This window comes from Phacochoerus africanus, chromosome 15, assembly GCF_016906955.1.
Source record: "Phacochoerus africanus isolate WHEZ1 chromosome 15, ROS_Pafr_v1, whole genome shotgun sequence".
NCBI lineage: Eukaryota > Metazoa > Chordata > Mammalia > Artiodactyla > Suidae > Phacochoerus > Phacochoerus africanus.
This window is the reverse complement of record NC_062558.1, coordinates 113,165,188-113,184,560: the sequence shown is the minus strand read 5'-3', so window position 1 is coordinate 113,184,560 and position 19,373 is coordinate 113,165,188. Positions and strand designations below refer to the sequence as shown.

The window sequence follows — 19,373 nt, the reverse complement described above, 5'->3', positions numbered from 1 at the left end:
GAGAGAAAAAAAGATGGATGCTATGCATGTCATGAATAATCCAGACAAGGTAACACTGTGACAGGTTCTCATGTTGCCCTACTTTTTTTTTTTTTTTTTTTTAAGGGCTGCAGGCTAGGGGTCCAATCAGAGCTGCAGCTTTGATTATGCTTACACCACAGCCACTGCAGCACAGGATCCAAGCCATGTCTGCAACCTATACCATAGCTCACAGCAATGCCAGATCCTTAACCTACTGAGCAGGGCCGGGGATTGAACCCACATGCTTATGGATGCTAGTCGGATTCTTTTTATTTTTATTTTATTTTATTTTTTTGTCTTTTTGCCTTTTCTAGGGCCGCTCCCATGGCATATGGAGGTTCCCAGGCTAGGGGTCGAATTGGAGCTGTAGCCCCCGGCCTACGCCAGAGCCACAGCAACGTGGGATCCAAGCTACGTCTGCGACCTACACCACAGCTCACGGCAATGCCGGATCCTTAACCCACTGAGCAAGGGCAGGGATCGAACCCGCAACCTCATGGTTCCTAGTCGGATTCGTTAACCACGGCGCCACGACAGGAACTCTACTAATCGGATTCTTAACCTGCTAAGCTGCAAGAGGAACTCCTTGTTGTCCTATACTTTTTAAAAAAATCATTAAAAAAATTTTATTGGTGTATATTTGATTTATAATGTTAATTTCTGCTGTAGAGCAAAGTGATTCAATTATACATATACACATATCCATTCTTTTTCAGATTCTTTTCCCACATAGGTTACCACAGAATATTGAATGTAGAGTGCCCTGTGCTATATATATAGCTGGTCTCTGTTGACTGTCCATTCCATATACGACAGTGTGCATACATACGCCAGTCCCAAACTCCCAATAATCCCTCTCCTTCCTCTAGTAACTATAATTTTGTTTTTGAAGTCCAGTTGCCTGTTTGACATATTCATGTGGATCTGTAATGGTCATGCTTAACATGATCAAAATGCAGCTCTGATTCATGACTTCCTGCTTTTCCCCATCTCTCTTACACCATCTACCTAGTTGCTCAGGTCAGAATTTAGGGGTCTTCCTTTTTTCCTCTCCCTCTCCCTCTCCCTCTATTCACCTTTAATCAATCATCAACTCTCCCACCAAAGGTGCACCACCTCTCTCCATTGCTGTTCCCTTGTCCAAGCCACTATCACTGCTTACCTAGTTACTACTTATACTTATTCTTCTATCTGAAGTAGACCCTCCTTGGGAGTTCCCGTCGTGGTGCAGTGGTTAACAAAACCGACTAGAAACGATGAGGTTTCGGGTTCGATCCCTGACCTTGCTCAGTGAGTTAAGGATCCGGCGTTGCTGTGAGCTGTGGTGTAGGTCGAAGATGTGGCTTGGATCCCGAGTTGCTATGGCTCTGGCATAGACCGGCAGCTGCAGTTCCGATTCGACCCCTAGCCTGGGAATCTCCATATGCTGCAGGAAGCGGCCCTAGAAAAGGCAAAAAGACAAAAAAAAAAAAACTGATTGTGTGATTACTTTTTACCATATTGGTAGATTTCCTCCCTTCACAGCATTAACGCAAACTGAGTTCCTGTGTATGTACTGAATTTGTTATTGTCTGTTTCTCCAACCAGAATGTAAGAGAGAGCAGAACCCTATCTCATTCATTCCACAAATATTTATCATAGGCCTATTAAGCTCTGGTTCCTCTTTGTGAGAGCAGGACCCTATCTCATCCATTGCACAAGTATTTATCATAGGCCTACTAAGCTTTGGTTCCTGTTGTAGGTGCTGGGGGGTAGACGTGTAGTACAGAGAGAGAGTCTGTGGCAAGAACTGCCCTTGAAAGTTTGAGAAGGTATGCTCAGGTCACAGACCCCAGAGTGTGGACTATGGAGAGTAGATAAAGTTGTGGATGATTTGCTAGCAGTTGCCATAGTGTGAGATGTGAAGCAAAGAGGAAGGTGTCATGAGACTCAGGGAGGTGGGGTCAGCTAGAATGATAATTTCCAGATCCCCCAAAGGACCATTATATCCAGTGAAGTTACTATGGCCCCAAGGTGTATCACAGGAGATCCCCTGAGAAAATGTTTGCTCCTAACCTCCATCTCAACACTTTAGGAAGAAAAAGAAGAGAGACTGTAAGACTCTGTGGAGCTACAAGTTGGGCTACCCCTGGAGGAGTCTAGCGTGAGATTGAAGTATAAGATGAACAATAATACCAAGTCTTAATAATCAGATCGAGAGCTTATTTCACATTTATACCTCGCATGTTGCTGCAGCTCTCTCAAATCAAGTGCATTATGACGGAACCAAAGGGAGCTGAGAACATATAGCAAGGGGACCCAAGCCCACTGAGGGTTGAGGGAAAGCTTTCCCAAGGAAACGATGTTTATACTGAGGCCCAAGGGCCCTCACTTCTCCCTTACACACACTCCACACTCCCCATTTCCCAAAGGGCCAGGCCTTTTTCCCCCTTCCTACACTTGTACTCTCTTCCACATGCCTAGAGTGCCCTTTTCTCTTCTTGTCACCCCTACTCGGTTTGGCTAACTCCTATTTATCCTTTTTGACCCAGCTCAAAAGTGAAGCCATGGCCACTGCCTCTCCCCAAAAGGAAGATGAAATTGGTCTCTTCTCTGAGTTTCCACATCACTTGCCTGTACCACCAAATTGTGAGCTCACAGGAGCCCAAGAGGCCAGCATGAGGCAAGCTCAATTGGTGTCTGCCGAATGAAGGAATGAACGAATGATCGAATTTTTAAAAGGGGTCAGTGCCAACCTGAAGGGGGAAATGTTTCAAGGCAGAGGGGTGAGCTGAGCTTCTTGGAGTGCTGTCTTCACAAAACCGAGTCTGGGTCGGGTTGATGTAATGAGCCAACTCATTAGAAGAATATCTATAGAAAATAGGTCAGTTTCTTTCTATCTCTTTAAGAACCAGAGGCTTCGTTTCCGCGCCTGCGCATTGAGAGAGTAAACACCTCTTTTTTTTTTTTTTTTTTTCCACCTTCTTCCCCCACCCCCGCCCCGCCCTAGTCTCATTGCCCCGACCGGGTGCAGCCTCCTCCCATACTCCCCTTCTTCGGGTGGGGTAATGGTCCGTTCCAGGGTGCCTGGCTCGTTCTGGAGGGTGGCTAGCCTAAATGGTACATTCCACTACCTTCATTACCTTCTGCTTTTGGTGTGTTTTCTGTTCCACTTCCCCCTACCGAATGGAGCTCAATAGGCTGGCCCAAAAGAAGGAGGGGGATCCGGGCTGAAGGGACCGGTCTGAGCCGGTCTCCAGCGCAGGCGCAGTGCGGATAAACAGGAAGCGGGTGGTAGAGGCGGCGGCAGAGGAGACACAGGGGCTTCGGGAGGAGGTAGCGAAAGAACTAGGATTATCCGAAGGGCGTCGGAAGCTAACTGAGAACGAGAAAAGGGGCCTTGGTCCAGGGAACGAGAGGTCGCGGCTTCGCTCTCCGTTTAGGCTTCCGACTCGCCAGTTTAGGCTGAGGCAGCGGCTGACAAAGGGCTCGCGCTGGTGCCGCCGCCCTTCTCATCCGGGCATTCGGGTCTCTGCGGAGAGGGAGGGGGAAGGGCAGAGGGGGGGGAGGGGAAGGAACCGGAGGGGCGCGCGCTTGGAGCCGAGGCCCTCTGTAGGGCTCCGGGCCGGCGGCCCAACGGACGGAGGCCGAGGAGGACCTGCAGAGGTGGCGGCGGCCAGGGGCAGGAGGATGGTGCAGAAGGAGAGCCAGGCGGCGCTGGAGGAACGGGAGAGCGAGCTCAACTCCAATCCTGCCGCCTCCGCGGGGTCATCGTTGGAGCCGTCTGCAGCTCCAGCCCCCGGAGAAGACAATCCAACCGGGGCCGGGGGAGCCGTGGTGGCCGGGGCGGCAGGCGGGGCTCGGAGGTTCCTTTGTGGCGTGGTGGAAGGTGAGCGCTCTGGCGCGGGCTGGGCAAGAGCGCCCTTCCTCCCGCTTCGCTCTAGTTCTAACACGTTCTTTTCTCGTGAGGCAGGTGGCGGCAGTGTTTTAGAGGGGGCTCTAAAAGATTATTCTCTTGGATCTGAAATGTGACCTTGCTGAAACGAGGGGAGAGGGGAGACGGAGAGCTGGTCTTCTCGTGTTCTCAGGCGGCGTCGAGTTGCCCTCTGGCTATTAACAATTCTGACCCCACCCGCTTTGGGCTTGGAGCCAGGCATGCTCCAACGGAGGCGGCGTAAGGAGTCTAGTCTTAGGCTCTGAGTTATATATACGTCTTTGTATCTTGGGATCTTATTCCCCACGATGGTTTGGGTTCCCATGGAAAGACGTGTATAGTGTTGCTTGTCCCCACCCTTTGGGAAAAAGACTACCCATACAGGTGTGATAGTTGTCGTGGAGGGAAGAGAAGCACCGTTGGGTTATATAGTTTTACACATTGCTTTTTGGTTAGAGCTTTGCTGGCCAGTCTCTACCCCTCACGCTTTGGAGATTTATTTGCAGCCTAGAAAACTGCCATTTGCCAGCTGCTGTGCCTTGCCTCTGAAGGATGAAGCTTTGATTTTAATAATATCTGAGATAACAGAATTTTGGTTTAGTGACTGCAGAGGAGGTTTAAAATTGCCCTTCTCACCTTATTCCTTTCCATTTCCCTTTAAAAAGAATGATGGACTTTTCTTCGGGGGGGGCTGGAGAGAATGAGCAGAAGATTGCATCACAATTTGTGAATGTAATGGACAAATGTTCTGCTCTGCATTCTATGGAAGCATCAATAAGTTTCATTTTTTTTTTCCCCTGGAGTGCAGCATGTATTTGAACTTAGGAAGTATTTTGTCTGACCCAATGTTTCCTAGCTGTGTACTTTATTAGTTGTCTACTGAATGTAATGGTATGCATAAGAGTAGCACTGTTAAAAAAAAAAAAATTGGTCTCTATAAAAACGTAGAAACGGAAAGAAGGTTTGTCTTCTCAGTTGAGAGCTTTGGCATAGAGTGGTGAAAGATGAGTTTGAAAGATGAGTGGTAGTTATGGTATTTCAGATAAAGTTTAATTGTAGGAGAGAGCAGACTAATTTGCATCTACGGTAAGGGATGAAACAGTTCAGTAAAGTTTTAACTGTCTTGCAAAATTTTGGGGAAAACTACTTATGTATTTGACTAGAGTCGGTGTTTATGAAAACATGATTTTAACTCTTGTCTAACAGCATTGCTTCCTCTTTGTGGTGCCAATTGATGAAACCATGAAACTGACTCTAAAAGAGCAACTTTAGGGCTTCTGAAGATTAAAATGTTGGACAGTTGAAAAAAAAATTTAATGTAGAAACTTTGTAAATCAACTATACTTTAATAATAATAAATGTACAAAAAATAAAATGTTGAAGCAACTCTAAAGGAATGTTGAATGGCTAGCTCCTTAAGAGAAAAATGTTAATGCTAAGTGTTTTGGGAAAGCTATAAAGACTTGTAAAATTTACCTAGTATTTGAAATTACCTGTAAGAGTAACATTGAATTGTCAAGATTGAAAGTGCTACAGTTTCATACATTAGCATGTAGGGAATTTTTCTTTGGCCTGTCATTGACTTTGTGGTGTAGAGTAACCATTCTGTTACTGAGTGCATTGTTACCTTTCAGAAATTTTGGTTTTAAGTTAGTCTCTGTGTGTGTGTGTAAGGAGCATTTTATGTTCAAAACTCAATTTAACCATCTTCTTCATGGTACTCCTGACATGTTGTCCTTATCTCTTGCACATGGTTAGACTGAGGTGGAAAATAAAGGTTAGGCAAAGATGTGATTAGCACATGAGGTAGTTCCAAATACCAGTTTTGTTCTTAAACCACTACTTAAGTCATCAGTCTGCTGGTTTGTTTCCTGCAAAGTGCATTACTTGTGCTTTGCCCCCATCTAGGACACTCTGGAGCTGGTCACATTGTGCATTTTCAGTTTTTCAAATATTTGCTCTGGAATTGAGATTGCTTGAGAGTTTCCTGTTTGAGCTAGTTCCAGTGCTGAATTTGTTGCAGGCTTAAGGCATTTGGGGGGCTCCTTTTTTATTACATAAGGAACTTGAGTGATCATAAAATTAAATCAAACTGTTTCTGATTTTTTTCCTGATTTTTATTCCTACCTTATTTGTTTTCTTCCCTTCCCCCTCTAAAAGCAGTTTAGCTCCCCTCTCCTCTCAGGTAGTAATTGTTATTATTAGCAGTTTTAGATTATTTTGCCTCCCCTTTCCCTCCTCATTTTTTTTGATTGTCCCTGTGGCCCGTGGAAGTTCCTGGGCCAGGGATTGAACCCTTGCCATAGCACCAACGGAAGCTGCTGCAGTGACAGCTGGATCCTTAACCTGCTGCACAACAGGACAACTCCTATATTTAGTCTTTTTTGGGGGAGTGGAAAGAGATGATTTTAGCTGTTTTTAGGTAACTTTATCGCATAAGTAGTTAAGTATTCCTGGTAGAAAAATCAGAAAATTTACCTAAGCAAAAAGGGGAGTAAAATTGCTTTATGATATTACCCTAAAACACTTTAATGCCTTACCAAACATCCTTCAGATTTCTGTATATTATATATTTTTTTTGCAAAGTGGTATTATATGTTTTGTAACCTGCTTTTCTCAGTAGACAGTTTATCATGTTCTTATAATTTCATTCTTAATTTGAATCTAGGATTTTATGGAAGACCATGGGTTATGGAACAGAGAAAAGAACTCTTCAGAAGGTAATTTTTCATTATGTGAAGGAGAATCTTAAACCGTTAACATTTCCTTTTGTTTGAAGTAACACTCAATAAGCCAGGAGCAATTTGATGATTTCTCAGTTGCAGAGGTTATTTTACCTTGGTTTTTTTCCTTTGCTTCACCTAGGCCAATGGTTCTCAGACTTTCCTGGGAAAGCTGAGTGGGTTTTGGGCTTCATTTGCCTCACCCAGAGCTGTTGTGTTTTTATTTAAGACTGTGTAATGTGTTGACATTCCTTATAAAGTTTAATTTTTTACAACTTCATTGAATTATAAAAAGGTCAAAAGCTACAGCTCCAGAATATTAGCTTTTTAAGAGATGGAGCTGCTCCAAGAAAAGGAAAAAAAGTATAGCTTATACATGGTGCCCCATACATATGTATGTAATCTTCTTTTCTCTTAAGGCTCCAGAAATGGGAATTAAATACATATTTGTATGCTCCAAAAGATGACTACAAACATAGGATGTTTTGGCGTGAGATGTATTCTGTGGAAGAAGCTGGTAATCTTTTTCTTTTTAATCCATAAATACAGAGTATGTGGGAAAAAAATCTTTATTTTAAATGTAGTTGTACAAGAATTAAGCCTTTGACTTTGTAGGTAGTTTCCTTTTATCTGGTAACTCTGTATTAGTGCCAATTGAGAGTAGTGTTAACAGTGGCAGCCGTAGTGTGATTTCATGGGTATGCCAGTCTGACTCCACCTGTTCTGTGGTCATAAATTGTACTTAACTTCTGCCAGTGGGCCACTGAACAAAGAGGTGCTGAAGCAGGGCTAGGCCTAGGGCAAGGCAAGTGAGGTGCAGATTTGGACTCAAAAAAATGGGTAATCAAGATAAGTGATACTTTATTATGCTTTTTTTAAAAAACCAGAACTAGTGCAGAGTTCCCATTGTGGCATAATGGAAATGAATCCAAGTAGTAGCCATGAGGTTTCAGGTTCAATCCCTGGCCTCACTCTGTGGGTTAAGGATCTGGCGTTGCCATGAGTTGTGGTGTAGGTGCAGACACAGCTCTGATCCCACATTGCTGTGGCTATGGTGTATGCTGGCAGCTGTAGCTTCGATTAGACCCCTAGCTTGGGAATCTCCATAAGCCTTGGATGTGGCCCTAAAAAGCAAAACAAAACAAACTAATGCAAAAAAAAAATCCATGAACAAAATGCCAAAATTTTAAATAAAGACAGGTTTAGTATTACTGATCCTTTTGCTTCAGGCTCAAGTATGGCTTGGTCTTGACTACTGTTTTATTGATTTAAAGTAAAGAAGGGCCGCACCCTAGTCCAGGCCTGTACTGAAGTGAAAAGCCATCCTGAACTATCCTTGCTACATGTGTTCTTATGTTAGTTACCTAAAATTCATAAAGAAGTAAATTTGACAAATGGTGCTTTTCTTTGGGGACTTGAATAAATGGGGGAACATTTTGAAACCTGGAATTTAATGGTAGCTGACAAGTTAATTTGGTTGCAGAGCCCAGTTGGGCACTGAAGGCAGAAAGTTTTCTTTTTTTTTTTTCTCCTGTCTTTTTAGGGCTGCACCTGTGGCATATGGAAGTTCCTGGGCTAGGGGTTGATTGTAGCCAGCAGCCTTACATCACAGCCACAGCAGTGTGGAATCCGAGCTGAGTCTGCAGCCTGCACTACAGCTCACAGCGATGCCAGATCCTTAACCCACTGTTCGAGGGATCAAAACTGTGTTCTAATGGATAGTATTCGGATTCATTACCACTGAGCCACAACGGGAACTCCCAGAATTTTTTTTAAGCTATAAGGAAGCAATAAAACTTATCCTAGCTCCATCTAGTGTTGTTGTTTACTACTCTAAGTAATTTAAGTTTGTTTTTCTGGTGATAACTGGTGATGGAAATTTAATGTGATCAAAACATAGTCAAATGGCTATCTTGAGATACCACTGAAAGTTATTTAAAGATACCCTGTGGTATGGAATAGTATTTCATTTTACTTATGAAGATTGTCACATTTTATTTATTTATATATTTATTTTAGGGCTGCACATGTGACATGTGGAAGTTTCCAGGCTAGGGGTTGAATCTGAGCTGTAGCTCCTGGCTTATGCCACAGCCACAGCAACAACAGATCTGAACTGCATGTGCAACCTACACCATAGCTCAAGGCAATGCTAGATCCCTGACCCACTGAGCTAGGCCATGGATCGAACTCTCATGGACACTAGTCAGATTCATTTCTGCTGCACCACAATGGGAACTCCCCAAAACTCATTTTTCTTCCAAATTACATGAAGACTTATTTATTTAGGAATTTCAGTTGTTCAGAGACAACAAATACAAAAACCATACCTGTTAAATACTATAGGAAGTAAAAATGGTTTATGTTTAGTAAGAGAATTGATAATGCTTAATTTTTTTGAGAAAAGAGTATGAAAGAATTCTTTTTCCTTTTCCTTTTTCTTTTCCACCACACCCATGGCATATGGAAGTTCCTGGACTAGGGATTGAATCCAGGCCCCTGCTGTGAGCAATACCACAGCCATGGCAATGCAGGATCCTTAACCCACTGAGCCAGGGATTGAAGGGAGCTGCTGCAGAGACACTGGACCCTTAATTTGTTGTGCCACAGCAGGAAATCTCCAAGAGATTTTTTTTTTTTTTTTTTTTTTTTTGCTTTTTAGGGTCACACCCAAGGCATGTGGAAGTTCCCACGCTAGGGGTCAAATCAGAGCTACAGCTGCTGGCCCGAACCACAGCCATAGCAATGTGGGATCTGAGCCACCAAGTCTTCAGCCAACATCACACAGCTCATTCGGCAGTGCTGGATCTTCTTTTTTTTTTTTTTTTTGCTTTTTAGGGCCTCACCTGCAACATATAGTGGTTCCCAGGCTAGGGGTTGAATGGAGCTGTAGCCACCAGCCTATGCCACAGCCACGTGAGATCCGAGCCGCATCTATGACCTACACCACAGCTCAGGGCAACGCCAGATCTTTAACCCACTGAGCGAGGGCAGGGATCGAACCCGAAACCTCATGTTTCCTAGTCAGATTCGTTTCCGCTGTGCCACGACGGGAACTCCAGGCAGTGCTGGATCCTTAACCCACTGAGTGAGGCCAGAGATTGAACTTACACCCTCATGGTTACTAGTTGTGTTTGTTTCTGCTGCACCACAACGGGAACTCCCCCAAGAGAATTCTTTTATTAAATTCAGGGCGACTTTAAATCACTTCAGGTTTGTGCCATTTTATATGGCCTGTTGTCACATTGAACATGACAGTTTTGTAAATTTTTTTTTTCTTTTTTCTTTTTAGGGCCACACCCATGGCATGTGGGGCACATGGAAGTTTCCAGGCTAGGGGTCATATCAGAGCTATAGCTTCTGGCCTACACCACAGCCACAGCAACATGGGATCAGAGCTGCATGTGAGACCTACACCACAGCTCACAGCAACGCTGGATTCTTAACCCACAGAGTGAAGCCAGGGGTCAGACCTGCAGCCTTACGGATACCAGTTGGGTTCGTTAACCACTGAGCCCCAGTAGGAACTCCAATTTTGTAAAATTTAAGGGCCTTTTTTTTTTTTTTTTCTTGACTCACTGAAAATAGGAGAAAATAACCTTTAGTTGAAAGGTGAAGGCTCTTTTAGTTTTCTATGCTGCTTTCTAAAATCATGAACTTTGTTCTTTAGAGCAACTTATGACTCTCATCTCTGCTGCACGAGAATATGAGATAGAGTTCATCTATGCTATTTCACCTGGATTGGATATTACCTTTTCTAACCCTAAGGAGATATCTACATTGAAACGCAAACTGGACCAGGTAATATATTTACCTTTCCATTTTTTTCCCCTTAATCAGTATATGAAACTAAAAAGTTTTCTGAGCTGCTTTTATAATGTTAAAAGGAAACCAAATTCAGAATACTTCGTTTCTGTACTTTTTAAAAATCATTTTGATAAAGGACTGTTTTCTAAAGTCAGAAGAGCTTTACTGGAGGTAGTCCCAGAGGTTTTTGTTTGTTTTGCACTTTTAGGGTTGCACCCAGGGCAAATGGAAGTGCACCCAGGGCAAATGGAAGTTCCCAGGCTAGGGATCGAATCTGAGCAGAAGCTGCCAGCCTATTCCATAGCCATAGCAACTCAGGATCGGAGCTGCATCTGGGATCTACACCACAGCTCATGGCAACACTTAACCCACTGACCAAGGCCAGGGATCGAACCTCACTCATCCTCATGGATCCTAGTTGGTTGCGTTAACTGCTGAGCCAAGAAGGGAACTTCCTCAGGGATCCTTTTTGTTTGTTTGTTTTATTTTTAATTTTATGGCTGAACTCAGAGCACATGGAAGTTCTTTGGCTAGGGCGTGACGCTGAGCCACAGCTTTGACCTTTGCCACAGCTGCAGGAGCCCTGAGCACTGGATCCTTTAACCCACTGCACAGGACTGGCGCTTGAACCTACAGCTCTGAGTGACCTGAGGCACTACAGTCAAATTGTTAACCCGCTGCACTGCACTGGGAACTCCCCCAGAGAGTCTTAGACTTGGGGTGGATACTTACTACAGATTCTGGGTGAGTCTGAGTTAAGTGGCACAGAGCACTTTTTTTTTTTCTTTTGTCTTTTTGCTATTTCTTTGGGCCGCTCCTGCAGCATATGGAGGTTCCCAGGCTAGGGGTCTAATCGGAGCTGTAGCTGCCATCCTATGCCAGAGCCACAGCAACGTGGGATCCGAGCCGCGTCTGCAACCTACACCACAGCTCACGGCAACGCTGGATCGTCCAGAGCACTTTTTGAGAGACTGTATGCTGTGGGTGCTTGCCTTAACTTCTGAGTGAGGATCCTTAACGCACTGAGTGAAGGTAGAGATCAGACCCTCATCCTCATGGATACTAGTTAGGTTCGTTACAGCTGAGCCACAATGGGAACTCCTAAAGTAGTTGAGCTTCTATGGATAAGCTTTTGAGAGGTTATTTTCCTATTTGATCATATTCTACTATGTTGATTTTTCTGATTGATGGCTTAGGTTTATGTGCAAAGAAATTAATTGGCATTAGAGTATTTTAGGTGACTTGGGTTTTTTATGTCTTAGAGTTTTCTTATTATTCATGGGGTTTTGTTTTTGTTTTTTTAACTTTTTAGGGCTGCACCCATGGCATGTGGAAGTTCCCAGGCTAGGGGTCGAATCAGAGTTACAGCTGCCAGCCTACACCAAGGCCACAGCACTGGAGGATCCAAGCTGTGTCTGCAACCTGCACCCCAACTTAATGAATGGCTATGCTGGATCCCCTGAGCAAGGCCAGAGATTGAACCCACATCCTCATGAATACTAGTTGGATTCGTTTCTGCTGCGCCACTATGGGAAGTTTCTTTTCTGTTTGATTTTCTAGTCAGCAGAGGTAGAAGGGTAAGCCACATTATAGAAGCTTTGTTAGAACATACTGGCATATTGCATTCAAACCCAGAGGAAAAAATGGGTCCCAGAACTGTCTAGTTATTGAACATAGAAAATGTAGAGACAATGATTTGGTTGTGAACATTCTACTAAGGAAAATACTTGATTTTTAAATATAACTATTAAATATACTCGAGGGAGTTCTCATTGTGGCTCAGCGATAACAAGTCCGACTTTTATCCACGAGGATGCGGGTTCCATCCCTGGCCTCGCTCAGTGGGTTAAGGATCCAGCGTTGCTCTGAGCTGTGGTGTAGGCCGGCAGCTGCAGCTCTGATTTGATCCCTAGCTGGGAAACTTCCACATGCTGCAGGTGCAGCCCTAAAAAGGAAAATAAATAAATAAATATACTTGAAATGCTGTATTTTTAATCCTTGATGAGCTGGTAAAGCATTTTGTTTTGAATTTCTTTTCCTAGGTTTCTCAGTTTGGGTGCAGATCATTTGCCTTGCTTTTTGATGATATTGACCATAATATGTGTGCAGCTGACAAAGAGGTATTCAGTTCTTTTGCTCATGCCCAGGTCTCCATCACAAATGAAATTTATCAATACCTAGGAGAGCCAGAAACTTTCCTCTTCTGTCCCACAGGTATTGTATAATAGCTTAAACATAAATAATAGTTGATTATAAATAATAGCTTTATATTCAACTAGTCTTCTTGAAACATATAACTTTCAAAGCATCATGTATGGGTTGTGTTGTATTATGCTCTCTCCCTTTGGTATATAAAGGTAGGAATTCTTTTTGTAGAAAACATTTCTCTAGATCTTTTTTTTTTTTGTCTTTTTGCCTTTTCTAGGGCTGCTCCCGTGGCATATGGAGGTTCCCAGGCTAGGGGTCTAATTGGAGCTGTAGCCGACGGCCTACGCCAGAGCCATAGCAACGCCAGATCTGAGCCGCATCTGCAACCTACACCACAGCTCATGGCAACGCTGGATCCTTAACCCACTGAGCAAGGCCAGGGATCGAACCTGCATCTCATGGATACTAGTTGGGTTTGTTACTGCCGAGCCATGACAGGAATTCCTGTTTGTTGTTTTTTAATTACTGGAAGTATATAAACATTATTACGTTTTGAGCATTAGGGGAGAGGGGATAGTATTGTCAAAATAAAAACAAGAAAAAAGCAAATTTACATTGCTTTTAACTTAGTCACTTGTCATTTCCTCCTACTTTTTTTTTTTCCTGCCCTTGTATATCAGTATCCCTTTTCATTCCTCCCATTCCCACCCATCTGGGCCCTTACTTCTGTAGTCAGCATATAGAAGGCTTAATGGTCCACCCCATCCATCTTTCCCTGGTTCCTTCCTTTGAAAATGTTGTTTCTCTTTTTTTGCCTCTCAAAATGCAGCCTTTAAGAGAATTTCCCCAGACTCAAGTTTTTGTTCAGGAAGTGTTAAAATAAATTGTAAGAAATCATAGACTGAATTTATTTAACTGTGTGTATGTGTATCTTAGAGTATTGTAAGCCATGAACTTTATCTCAGTGATCTGATACTACTAGACTATTCAGGTAATATTTAGTAAGGTCATACGTGGGAATTTCTTAATTTGCTGCAGTTTTTTTTTTTTTATTAAATTTTTTTTTTTCTGTTTTGGCCACCCCTCCGGCATGTGGAATTCCCAAGCAAGGGATCAGATCCGAGCTTCATTTGTGACCTAAGCCTCAGATGCTGCCACACCCAATCCCTAACCCACTCTACCAGGCCAGGGATCAAACCTGTGTCCTAGTGCTCCCAAGATGCTGCAGATCCCATTGTGCCATAGCAGGAACTCTTTGTTTTTTTTTTTTTTTCTTTTTAACTTATATATGTTTTTTAAATTATTTTTCCTTTTTTGTGTGTATGTGTAGGTTTTTTGTTTTTTTTTTGATCACTGCAAATTTTAATTAGTTGTACTTGAGTACTAATAGGGGTGTAGTGTTGCATTCTTTCTGTTATGATATAATCAGTCCAATCTATTTGATCTCTAATTATAACAGAAATGTAGGCAATTCAGAATTATGTAGAAAAATGCTAAAAATTCTAACTATTTCTTTAGTAAACTTGTATTTTTAGTAAACATAGGACCATAAGGATTGATCTGTCCTACTGTTGGAGGAAGAATATTAGATTTAATGAATTGATTATTCTAATTTTTTTATAAGTTGATTCTTACATGAATTACCCACTTGAGTTTACTTGTTTTGGGGCATGCCTTGGAGGTCTTTTATCATTTGATGAAAAGAAATTAAAATCAGTGGACATTTTGTCCCCATTCAAAAACTCATGACCATTTCACTCCTGTTTGACTTATATTTTCTCCTACATTCAGAATATTGTGGCACTTTCTGTTATCCAAATGTGTCTCAGTCTCCTTATTTAAGGACTGTGGGTGAAAAGCTCCTGCCTGGAATTGAGGTGCTTTGGACAGGTAAGTTTTAACAAATTATATAGTAAAACTTTTAATTAACTGGGACCAAAGAAATTGGTTGTTCTGGTTAATTTGATACTTGAAAAAAAGTTGAGCCTTAACCAGAACATATTTTATTCCCTTTCTTTTACAAAGTATGTGTTCTTCACTAAGTATTTAAAAAAAAAAAACAAAACTTTGAAGGAGTTCCCTGATGGCTTAGTGGATTAAGAATCTGTATTGTCACAGCTGTGGCACAGGTTCGATCCCTGGCCCGGGAAATTCCACATGCCGTGGGTGCAGACATAGAAACAAAACAAAAACCAACAAACATCTTTGAGGATTTTGCACTGAGTCTGAATATCATTTACTTTTTTTTTTGGTCTTTTGTCTCTTTTAGGGCTGCACCCATGGCATATGGAGGTTCTCAGGCTAGGAGTCTAATTGGAGCTGTTGCCGACCGCCTACGCCAGAGCCACAGCAACGCCAGATACGAGCTGTGTCTGCAACCTAGACCACAGCTCACGGCCATGCTAGATCCTTAACCCACTGAATGAGGCCAGGGATGGAACCCAAAACCTCATGGTTCCTTAGCCAGATTTGTTTCTGCTGCGCCACGACAGGAACTCCTGAATATCATTTACTGACTGCTAATACAGCTATCGGGATCTGGATTAATGGGTGTTGATCCTAGCACTAGGAGAATGTTTTATAAAGTGAAAGCAGTAATGCTAGATTGACAGCTAGTAATTAATGAGCTGTATTAGTTTGTATTCTGAAAATTAAGGACAGAAACCCATCCCAGAGTTTAGGTTACTTAGTTTGTCTAATTAAGCATATACTATATATGATGGGGAAAAATATTAATATGAAGAATTGTTTCTTATTAATGTATCAAGTTTTTTTTAATCCTTCCCTAATTTCTTTTTTTTTTTTTGATCTTTTTGCTATTTCTTTGGGCCACTCCCGCGGCATATGGAGGTTCCCAGGCTAGGGGTCTAATCAGAGCCGTAGTGGTCAGCCTACGCCAGAGCCACAGCAACGCGGGATCCGAGCCGCGTCTGCAACCTACACCACAGCTCATGACAACGCCGAATCATTAACCCACTGAGCAAGGAAGGGCAGGGATCAAACCTGCAACCTCATGGTTCCTAGTCGGATTCGTTAACCACTGCGCCATGACGGGAACTCCCCTAATTTCTAATATATCAGTTTGAGGAAACTTGCCCAAACCTTAAATAATCATATCTTTTATTTACTTATTTTTTATTATGGTTGATTTACGATACTCTGTCACTTTCTGCTGTATAGCAAAGCGACCTAATCTTCAATATATATACATTCTTTTTCTCACATAATCCTCCATCATGTTCCATCACAAGTGACTGTATATAGTTCCCTTTGCTATACAGCAAGATATCATCGCCTATCCAAAACATTCATACCTTTTAACAACAAAATTTATTTCTAGAAATCTGACGTGAGAAAATGTTGGGTTAGGGGCATAGAACTGAGTGAAAGGACATGTTGCTGTATGTTTTATAAAGAAAAATTGTTAGAAAGTGTATGTATATAACAAGGGAAATATATTTTAAAAATTACATTCAATGTATTTTGAAGAACCATGTATGAGGGTATTTTAATAAATGGTGGCCATTATTTCTAGGTCCCAAAGTTGTTTCTAAAGAAATCCCAGTAGAGTCCATTGAAGAAGTTTCCAAGATTATTAAGAGAGCACCAGTAATCTGGGATAACATTCATGCTAACGATTATGATCAGAAGAGACTATTTCTGGGTCCGTACAAAGGAAGATCCACAGAACTCATCCCTCGGTTAAAAGGAGTCTTAACTAATCCAAATTGTGAATTTGAAGCCAACTATGTTGCTATCCATACCCTTGCCACGTGGTACAAATCAAACATGAATGGAGTGAGGAAAGATGTAGTGATGAGTAAGTAGATGATTTAATTCTTGACTTTGGGAGGAGAGTTTGGGGTTAACTAGAACCATTGGCAAGTATATATTCCTTTGTCATCAAGATTTAAGAGGATTTTTTTTTAAGGTGGTATTTAATACTATGAATGAGATGTTTATGATAGATGAAGGGCTGAGTGGCTTCAGACAAGTTACATAATAACTTCTTGGCCTCACTTCTTTATTTTTAAAATATCGACTTAGACTTTTAAGGGAACTCCAAGGAATATTTTCTTTATGAAAAGTATAGTGCCTTCAGGGAGTTCCCATTGTGGCTCAGCGGGTTAAGAACCCTACTAGTATCCATGAGGATATGGGTTTGATCCTTGGCCTCACTCAGTGAGTTAAGGATCCAGTGTTGCCTCAAGCCACAGCGCAGGTTGCAGATGTGCCTTGGATCTGGTATTGCTGTGGCTGTGGTGTAAGCCAGCACCTGCAGTTCCAGTTTGACCCCTAGCCTGGGAACTTTCATATGCTGTAGGTGTGGCCCTAAAAAAAAAGTATAGTGCCTTTAACCTTGCATTACTAGTAATTGGTACGCAGTGGATATTAATGAATGATTTTACTAGTGATTCTAAAATTAGGAGTTTTTTTTATTTCAGTGGGAATTTTACATTTAGCAATACATTAGATGACTCTTATAGGTGAAGTAGTTAAGTGTAGGATCTTGGTTGTTTTCATATTGGTATACTTAAAAAGGTTTGTTCTTGTTGCAGCTTTTTGCTTCTCTGGTTTTACTGTAACAGGTTTTGTAATCCAGACTGTTTTTGTGCTCTTTCTCTTTTTTGCAGCTGATAGTGAAGACAGTACTGTATCAATCCAGATAAAGTTAGAAAATGAAGGCAGTGATGAAGATATTGAAACTGATGTACTTTATAGTCCGCAAATGGCTCTGAAGTTAGCTTTAACAGAATGGTTGCAGGAGTTTGGTGTTCCTCATCAGTACAGCAGTAAGTTTGGCATTCTTTGTGAGGGGGTTCCATCACTTTGTTTGAGACCTAAAGACTATTTGTGATGTGTCTTAATAGGCCCACCAGGCAAAATGAAATGTAGGGATTTAGAGGATAACATTTTTAAAATCTTACTTTTGGGAGTTCTTTGGTGGCTCAGTGGATTAAGGACCTGGCTTTGTCACTGCTGTGGCATGGGTTTGATCCCTGGCCCAGGAACTCTCACATGCAGCAGTACAGCAAAAAAAGATGTTACTTTTGGTCTTAAATAGCTTTTATCTTGATGATATGCTAATGTGTTTTTAAAACATTTTTTTTCGAAATAGTTGTTTTTAAATACACATCTTCAAAAGAGAAGAAAATAATAGATGTTGAGATGGTTATCATCTGTTCCCCCTCCTCTTTTCCTCACCTCTCCAGTGGTTTAGAGGAAGTAAGCTTTTTTTTTGAGGCTCATATATTTGGAATCTCAAATTTAGGTTCATAGTTGAAGATAGGATAAGAAAACATTTCTCTAGATCTGATTTGTTCTGTTTCTAATTCTGATTATCTTTCTGGCAATTTATTTTTATAGGTAGGCAAGTTGCTCACAGTGGAGCGAAAACAAGTGTAGTTGATGGGACTCCTCTAGTTGCAGCACCTTCTTTAAATGCCACAACTGTAGTTACAACAGTTTACCAGGAGCCCATTATGAGCCAGGGAGCAGCCTTGAGTGGTGAGTCCACAGCTCTAACCAAGGAAGAAGAAAAGAAACAGCCAGATGAAGAACCTATGGACATGGTTGTGGAAAAACAGGAAGAAACAGACCACAAAAATGACAATCAAATACTAACTGAAATTGTTGAAGCTAAAATGGCAGAGGAATTGAAACCAATGGATACTGATAAAGAGAGCATAGCGGAGTCAAAATCCCCAGAGATGTCTATGCAAGAAGATTGCATTAATGATATTGCCCCTATGCAGACTGATGAACAGACAAACAAAGAGCAGTTTGTACCTGGTCCAAATGAAAAACCTTTGTATACTGCAGAGCCAGTTACTCTGGAGGATTTACAGTTACTTGCTGACCTATTCTACCTTCCTTATGAGCATGGACCCAAAGGAGCACAGATGTTACGAGAGTTCCAGTGGCTTCGAGCAAATAGCAGTGTTGTCAGTGTCAATTGCAAAGGAAAAGACTCTGAAAAAGTGAGTATGCTTAATTTATCTGCTTCTCTGGCCTGGATGGGTCCTCATGCTGATGATATGGAGGAAGTCTTAAAGAGAATTAACCATATCTTGGAATGTGTTCTATAAAGTAGGTGTAGACTCTACTGTATAAAGTAGGTAGATACAGTTCCATAGTTTGACCTTATGGTTGATGATTTTAGGAATATATGTCAGTTTGGGGAGACACAAACTTGTATTGCTTGTCCTAAAGAATTTAAGCCCAGTGTTTTTTTTAATATTATGGTAAATTTGCAGGTACCTGATAGCAAACAGCTTAGTTTATAACTGTTTTAGATTATGATTTAAGCTTTCGATTTTTTGAGTTTTTTTTATTGCTCCTCAATAGATTGAAGAATGGCGGTCACGAGCAGCCAAGTTTGAAGAGATGTGTGGACTAGTGATGGGAATGTTCACTCGGCTCTCCAATTGTGCCAACAGGACAATCCTTTATGACATGTACTCCTATGTTTGGGATATCAAGAGTATAATGTCTATGGTGAAGTCTTTTGTACAGTGGTTAGGTAGGTGCACCAGGAATAATCTCTTCTCCTCAGATATATTGTCCCTTAAAAAAAAAAAAAAATTATCCCATAGGGAGAAAAACATTTAGGATATTGGTGAATTTCCAATTGTGTTTAAATTCTTTGCTTAGATTTCTTTCAAAGGTATAACCAGTCGCAGACTTGAGGTGCAAGCCTCAGTAGATATATTGAGCACATTGATTTTTCTCCCTTGGGCTAATTCAGCATAAATATCTTG

General features: G+C 41.7%; 1 protein-coding gene across 3 annotated transcripts in view; it reads left to right on the top strand.

Moving 5' to 3' along the window:
- Positions 1 to 3,246: 3,246 nt before the first annotated feature.
- The window catches only part of OGA (O-GlcNAcase), a 28,275-nt gene continuing 12,148 nt past the window's right edge, over positions 3,247 to 19,373 (top strand). Inside the window, exons 1-10 of one of the 3 annotated variants that reach the window (XR_007132461.1) lie at positions 3,247 to 3,889; positions 6,603 to 6,654; positions 7,077 to 7,174; positions 10,328 to 10,458; positions 12,507 to 12,678; positions 14,404 to 14,502; positions 16,148 to 16,432; positions 17,247 to 17,405; positions 17,980 to 18,593; positions 18,961 to 19,135. Coding sequence is in view for 2 of the 3 variants with exons in the window: in XM_047762791.1 (XP_047618747.1) it covers positions 3,691 to 3,889; positions 6,603 to 6,654; positions 7,077 to 7,174; positions 10,328 to 10,458; positions 12,507 to 12,678; positions 14,404 to 14,502; positions 16,148 to 16,432; positions 17,247 to 17,405; positions 17,980 to 18,593; positions 18,961 to 19,135 (1,984 nt within the window). In the remaining variant the exon portion in view is untranslated. Of the gene's footprint in view, positions 3,890 to 6,602; positions 6,655 to 7,076; positions 7,175 to 10,327; positions 10,459 to 11,055; positions 11,209 to 12,506; positions 12,679 to 14,403; positions 14,503 to 16,147; positions 16,433 to 17,246; positions 17,406 to 17,979; positions 18,594 to 18,960; positions 19,136 to 19,373 lie in introns of those variants that run through there. The other 2 variants (XM_047762791.1, XM_047762792.1) reach the window with 2 other exon arrangements.